Here is a 7,750-nt window from a genome sequence, read left to right on the forward strand (position 1 = left end):
GAAGCACATTTGTTTCTGGAACCACAACATGTAAAATTGGGAATGTAAACTTTGTGGGGCATGCTTACTCCATCATTTAAACTGCACAGTAGAGAAAGTCACTCCTTAAAGTAAGAAAATGAAGTGGCCACCCAGGGAATTTCGGATGGCTTTCTGAGCCGCACGTCCAGCCCTTTCCTGAGACCATGATAGAGTCCTGTCCTTTGGTTCTGGGAGGCACCCTGTTGAGCAATAACCTGTCCCTAAATTTCTGTACCTTATACAGTCCTTACAGCACAAACCAACCTTTGCTGTTGGCAGTTACTTGGGGATTTTCCTCTTTAAAAATCTTTGATTTTAATATATAAATTAAACTCTAACTTATAGAGTTTAATACATTAGAGTCTAAATCACCATACCATGCAGAACTGGCCACATTATTTACAGGGCCCAATGCAAAGTGAAAATGTGGTGTCCTTTGTTCAAAAAGTACAAGGAGAGGGACTAAACTATAAAGCTTTTTCCTTGTTTCTGCAGTCTCTTTTGATTTGTCATAGTTTTTATTTACAATGTTAATGACTAAGGGAATAAAAATTAAAAGTTTAAATCATAAGCATGAATTTTATTATTTATCTTCATATTGTGCCATGCCCAAATGGAGAGTCACCAAACTTACAGTGTGTATTTCTTGGCTTCTCCCAGAATATTCATCAAGCTGGCGGGAAGAGATGACCCCAAGTCTCCTCAGGCACTGACTGAGCTGTTTGATGGGAACTCTGTCGGTCATGGGGATACTTGGAAGGGCAAGTACAGACCCTCATAAGCTCCTGAAGTTCCCGCCCTGAGACTCAGGCCCAGTAGCTTGACAACTGCTGTGTCTTCTTTCCCACAGATCTATGTGCTATGTGCTGGCTGGGGTCAGGGAAGTCCTGCCATTACAGCATCTGCCATTACAGCAGGCTGGCTAACCCAACCCACAGCAGACACGTGAACCCAGGGCCTTTAAACCTCTACACCAGGATGTGCTCAGTATCTGGTGGGCGAGATGCTCACCTTCATTGAGTCACCTGCTGAATGGAGCTGCCAGCCAGGGTGCTGATGGCCACTATTATGCCCAGTCATAAGACCCTGCAGAGCATGTATACCCCCCTCTGACCCTCCCTGCATGCACACCAGGCCCTCACCAGGGGCAGAGGGAAGCAATATTACTGGGTGAGGAAGAGGAAGGCTGGGACACAGGAAGCTGGGAAGTGGTGGCTAAGAGCCCATCCGAGGGAGATGGGCAGGCTTTGGGAGTTGGCACCATGTGTGAGCCAAGGCTCCAAGCAATAGTTCATGCTCTGAAGCCACATGGGGCTTCACTTACAAAACACACATTCAAAGTTAAATTAAGAATTTCAGGCCTGGCTGGCATGGCTCAATGGTTAAGCATCAACCTATGAACCAGAAGGTCATGGTTCGATTCCTGGTCAGGGCACATGCCTGGGTTGCGGGCTCGATCCCCAGTGTGGGGTGTGCAGGAGGCAGCTGATCAATGATTCTCTCTCATCACTGACGTTTCTATCTCTCTCTCCCTCTCCCTTCCTCTCTGAAATCAATAAAATTTAAAAAAAAATGTTTTAAACAGAATTTCAAGGCAGTGGTTACAGAACATTAAACCCCAAGCACTGAACTGTTTTGAGCAGGGAGCCCTGTGTGAGTGACTGCACTGGTCACATATGCCCATGGAGTTGACCCTGTACACAAGAGGAAGATCTCTAAATCTCTTTAAACAACGTAAGTACAGGCTGTTGAAACAAAAGAAGGAAAACGTTCTTCACATACATACTAAAGAAATTTAGAGCACTCAGACCCATAAGCCAAAAATACCACTCACATCTCACCATGAGGATGAGCTAAAGAACAGACATCTTGTCTTTACTCCCTTCAACCAGACTGCAGAACTGAGCAGAAGCTGTGGTATGGATGGATGAACTGGAATTAGATTTCTAAGCATTAAGTCGGGCTTTATTCCAAAGTAGAATGCCTTTAGCTATTCAAAGGGTATTTCTTAAAAGAAGATGGAATGATATCAGAGCAACAAAGAAGAGGAAACATGACTAGTTTTCTTTGCCTTAATAACATGCTTTTATGGCTCAGAAGTTCAACATGAGCTTCATTTCCCAGAGGTTTATATTAAAAACTTCCTGTTGGGATTGGCTCCAAATAAGGCCTTTCGGATTTCTGGCATCTTTTGATGGGCTAAGAGATCCAGTCGACTCTCTAGAGTATTGGAAACCTTTATTTTCTGGGTGCTACTGTAGACCTCCACACCTCCCGCTGCATTCATAGGCAGGTGCACCTCTAGATCAAGGTGGACATTCACACTTTTTTGGGAGACTGTCTTGTATTGAGTGATGGCTTTTTTCACTGCATCCTCAACCAGGTGGTGGTCCTGTGGCCTGCAGCGTATAATCACCTCAGGCTCCAGCAGTCGGAACAGACCTTGTAGCACCAGTTTATACAACATCTTCTGGTAGAATTCTTGGTTTGCCACAATCCTGATGAGTCTCAGCTTTGCTTCACTTAGCAACTCTGAGACGAGGTCATTTTGGGCTTTCAGGAAATTCAGCCTTGCCTGATTCCTCATGATGGACATCTGGATTTTCTTCTGCTGCTCTATCTGCTTTTCCTTTTTCTCATAATACTCCATAATCTTCAGTCGTTGGGTTTGCACAAGGCGTCCTTTCTCGATGTTGAATTCTTCCTCAGCCTTGACATCTATTTGTTCTGCCTTCTCAATGGCTTCCTGCTCAATGAAAGCCATCATGTGCTTAATGCGCTTCTGCACGTCGGCATCACTCAGGGCCATGGCTGCTCCTGGAAAGGGAGGTGGAGGGAGAGCTGGCAGACCCTCTGGTTCCTTTGATTAGGGCAGAGTTTTAGGAGTTCCACTTCCTTAGCTGTGGAGTGCATGAGGGGAGGAAGGAGAGAGTCAACATCCAAAGAAAAAAATCCTGGAGACCATCTATCGGCTGCTCATTTCACAGATGAGGAAACTGAGGCCTAAAGAGGGAAAGCCACCTGTCCGAGGTCATACCTCAGAAGAAGAAAGGCTTGAACCTGGGTTCCTAGAGTTCTCTCTTTATTATACTTACCACCTTTTTGTCATCAAATAATAATGAGACAATTAGGACAGACCTAGTCCAGAAGTTTTCTAGGCAGTGATGGTTCAATACACAAAAAAGCATTACTATTTATGCCACAGAAACAAAAAGAATCACAAGATACTACTATGAACAATTATATGCCAACAAATTGGAAAACCTAGAAGAAATGGGTAGATTCCTACAAACATACAATCTACCATGACTGAAGAAATAGACATGAAGGAATAGAAAATCTGAACATAGCTATAACTAGTAAGGAGATTAAATCAGTAATTAAAAAAAACAAAAAACAAAAAAAAACCTCCCAACAAACAAAAGCCCAGGACCAGGTGACTTCATTGGAGAATTCTACTAAAACTAAAAATTAATGCCAATCCCTCTCAAACTCTTCCTCCCACGCCCCCGCCCCCCAAAAAAATGAAGAGGAGGAAATGCTTCCAAATATATTTTATGAGGCCTACATTACCTTAACACCAAAGTCAAACAAAGACACTACAAGAAAACTATAAGACAATACCCCTGATGAACAAAGATGTGGAAATCCTCAACAAAATACTAGTAAATCAAATTCAACAGCACATTAAAAGGTTCATACACCAGGAACAAGTAGGATTTATCCCTGGGATGCAGGGGTGGTTCAGCATACACATAACAATCAATGTGATACACCACATTAACAGAATGAAGGATAAAATTACATGACGATCTCAATCGATGTAGAAAAAGAATTTGAGAAAATTCAATACCCTTTCATAATAAAAACCACGTAACAAACTAGGAGTAAAAGGAAATAACATCACACTCAACAATGAAAAAATACAAGTTTTTCCCTCTAAGATCAAGAACAAAGCGAGGATACCACTCTTACCACTTCTATTAACAAGGTATTAAAAGTCCTTGCTATAGCAATTAGGCAAGAGAAAGAAATAAAAGGCGTCGAAATTAAAAAGAAAAAAGTAAAATTATTTCTATTCCTAGCTGACATGATGTTATATCTAGAAAACCCTAACAATTCCACAAAAATAAAATGCTAGAACTAATAAACAAATTCAGCAGTTGCAAGATTCAAAATCAATATACAAAATCAGTTGTGTTCCTATACATTAACAACAAATAATCTAAAAGGAAATTAAGAAAACAATCCCATTTACAGTATCACCCACAAAAACCAAAATACTAGAAATAAACTCAACCAAGGAAGCTAAATACTTGTGCACTATAAACTACAAAATGCTGCTGAAAGAAATTAAAGAAGACACCATAAATGGAAAGACATCCCATGTTAATGGATTAGAAGACAATATTGTTAAGATGTTCATACTACCCAAAACTCTCTACAAATTCAAGAACGAGAAAAAGAAACCCTAAAAATTCACATGAAACTACAAAGAACTCTGAATAGCCAAAAGCAATCTTGAAAGAGAACAAAGCTGGATGTCTCACATTCCTGACTTCAAAACATATTATAAACCTACAGTAACCAAAATAGTATGGCACAATAAAGACAGACATATAGGCCAATGCAACAGAACAGAGAGCCCAGAAATAAACCCACACACACACAGTGAAATGATTTTTGACAAGGGTACCAAGACTGTGGAGAAAGGATAGTGTCCTCAACAAATGGCATTGGGAAAATTACATAATCTGCATACATAAAAACCAACTGAAATTGATTAGAGACTTAAATATAAAACCTAAAATTATAAAACTTCTAGAAGAAAACATTGGGAAAGACTTCATAACATTGGTCTTGGCAATGACTTCTTGACATGATACCCAAAGCATGGGCAACAAAAGCAAATAGGACTATATCAAACTCAAAATCTGTGCAGCAAATAAAATGATCAGTGTAGCAATAAGGCAACTTATGGAATGGGAGAAAATATTTGCAAACCATATATCTGATAAAGGGATTAATATCCAAAGTATATAAGAAACTTCTACAACTCAATAAGAAAAAAATTAAAGAATAGATATTTATCCAAAGAAGAGATATAAATGCCCAAAAGGTATATAAGAAAATGCTCAACATCACTAATCATCAGGAAACTGCAAATCAAAACCACAATGATATATCACCTTACATTTGTTAGGATGTCCATTATTCACCTCCTCCCCCCAAAAAAAATAATAAAGCTGAAAATAATGTGTTGGGAAAGATGTGGCGAAATTTGTACAATATTGGTGGGAATGTAAAATGGTGTTGCAGCTATGGAAAACAGCATGAAGGATCCTTAAGAAGTTAAAAATGGAACTACTATATGATCTAGCAATCCCACTGCAGGGAATTTATCCAAAATAGTTGAAAATAAGACCTCAAAGACATATTTGCCACCCCCTCCCCATGTTCATTGCAGCCTTATTCACAACAGCTAATAGGTGGAAACAACCTAAGTACCATTGAGAGTTGAATTGATAAAGAAAATGTTGTATATACATACAACAGTATATTATTTTGACTTAAAAATATGACAAGGATATCCTGTCAGCTGCTACATCATGGATGAACCTTGACATTATGCTAAGTGAAATAAGCCAGTCACAGGACAAACACTGCATGATTCTACTTACATGAGGTATTAAAAGTAGACCAATTCATAAAAGCAGAAAATAGAATGGTGATTGCCAAGGGCAAAGGGGAGGGAAAGTTGGGGAGTTGATGGCAACGGGTATAGTTTCAGTCACGCAAGATGAAAAAGTTCTAGAGATTCAACAATGTGCTTATAGTTTACAATACTAACAATACTGTACTGTAACTTAAAAATCTGTTAAGAGGGTAGATTTCATGTTATGTGTTGTTGTTTTTAGCACAATAACAAAATAGAATGCTGTCCCAGAAAGATGCACCAAGCTTGGTGAAAAATGACCCAGTGATGGTGACAAAGACCAAGACTCTGGATTCAAAATTACAAACTGCTATTAGAAATTAAAAGGAAAATTCCCCCATTAATTTAGGATGTAATTTTTTTTTAAGACTGCACTTTTGTAAATAGAGCAAAACATTCTCTGCTCTTAAATAAGACAAGTCAACTAAATGGTTAGGGGGGAAAAAAGGCTCCCTGGGTGAGCAGAGAGAGCAGGAGATCCAGGAAGCCCCAGCTTATGTGTGTGGAAGGAAAAATGTACCAGACGAACCCTTACCAGTCCGCAGCCAGGGGCCAGCCTTTGCTCCGGCGCCTGGAGTCCGCAGGCAGAATGTGGAACTTGGAACACACACTGGAACCTGGCACTGTTTCTTCCTTCTTTCTGCAGGCGACCCTCGCAGTCTGCCCAGGCAGCTTGATCTGAAGAGCCAGGCTGTCACCGGGGAAGGCTGGCCAAGTCTGCAAGAGGAGGCCAAGAGGGATCTCCTTGGCACACAGGCCATGCCGGGGGCTTCCCTTGCACGCTCAGAATCTCAATTAAGTTGGCACACTGTGGGCTTCAGGTCTGGGGTAGGCTGACCTTAACCGGGATATCAGAAATGGATACGTGTGTGAACCAGGCAGCCAGTTTATTAATTTACTAATGAAAAATACAGCTGTTGTGTTGGCAGATCCTGACCCCCCGCCCTCCCCCCGAGCCTGTATGTGGGAAGGCAATCCAAAAGCAGTTTAATGGGAAACCAGAGCAAGCAAAATTTGCCAGATGGTCTTTAAGGGGGCCACACCCACCACAGGGGCTGGCCTGCTCCAGTGGTGAGGGAGGACACGCTCTCCAGGCCTAGACAAGGTTGACCTGGGCAGCGCAGGCTCCACAGGGTGGGCTCAGGAATCAGACTGCCGAATTCAGATCCTCATGCTGCACTGACCATTCTGTATGACTTTGGTAAAGCAGCTTACCACTTGAAGCCTCATCTGTATAATGTAAATAATTACATCCCCAATAGAATTATTGTGAAGATAAAATAAATGAATATTTAGCTTAATCCTCATGCCTGGTAGTTACCATCATTACTACTACTCTTACTACCATGATTAGTGTCTCTTCTCTGCGTCAGGCCTCGTACCTCCTCACAGTCACTCTGTGTATACAGAGTGCCTGTGACTGACTTGGTTTCCACTCCCTAAAGTGAGTGGAAACACAGCCTAGTCTTGCCTCCTTGTGTTATACTCAGGAGCCCTGCCTGGAGTTTGGGAAGCTCCCAGCACTTCATGGCATCTTCACCCACAGCCTCAGGTGGCCGGCCACATCCTGGGTGATGGTGGGTGAAGTCCCGGGATTCCAGGGCTCCAGGGCTTGGGTGGAATCCCCTCAGAGCCTGTCACAGTCACCATCCAGAAACTCAGCCCTGAGTTCTCCTGCCCCTTCCCACTTCCCAACAGCTGATCAGTGCAGCGACCTGAAGGCAGCTGCAAGGTGGGGCAGGTTTAAAAGTCAGGATTGAGCAAGCGTCTCTGCAGGCTTGTGGGTGCCCGTGTAATGCATCTGGCAGCTGTAACTCTTAGTCTGTCTGGAATGGGGATTATGAGGCCAATGGGCCTGTGGCTTGAGCAAAACAACAAAACAAACCGAGAAATGAGAATCCCACATGTCTGCTCCTGCGTGAGAGCCCGTACGCCTCCATTCCAATGAGGCAGGCTTGCGCTATAAGTGGCATCCACTTTGCCATTGTTTGGGGCCTGGCGGGAGGGGGGGGG

The 7,750-nt window shown here is 42.3% G+C and overlaps 1 protein-coding gene across 1 annotated transcript; it reads right to left on the reverse strand.

Annotated features, from left to right (window-relative positions):
* Positions 1–2,097: 2,097 nt before the first annotated feature.
* ATP6V1E2 (ATPase, H+ transporting, lysosomal 31kDa, V1 subunit E2) lies at positions 2,098–6,409 on the reverse strand. The gene is made up of 2 exons (XM_005864846.2): positions 6,273–6,409; positions 2,098–2,921 (listed from the first exon to the last, which is right to left on the reverse strand). Exon 2 carries the CDS (start codon positions 2,828–2,830, stop codon positions 2,150–2,152), a length of 681 nt encoding a protein of 226 aa, XP_005864908.1. The 5' UTR covers positions 2,831–2,921; positions 6,273–6,409; the 3' UTR covers positions 2,098–2,149.
* Between the last annotated feature and the right edge of the window lie 1,341 nt (positions 6,410–7,750).

Source organism: Myotis brandtii, unplaced genomic scaffold (genome assembly GCF_000412655.1).
Source record: "Myotis brandtii unplaced genomic scaffold, ASM41265v1 scaffold191, whole genome shotgun sequence".
NCBI classification, from domain to species: Eukaryota; Metazoa; Chordata; class Mammalia; order Chiroptera; family Vespertilionidae; genus Myotis; species Myotis brandtii.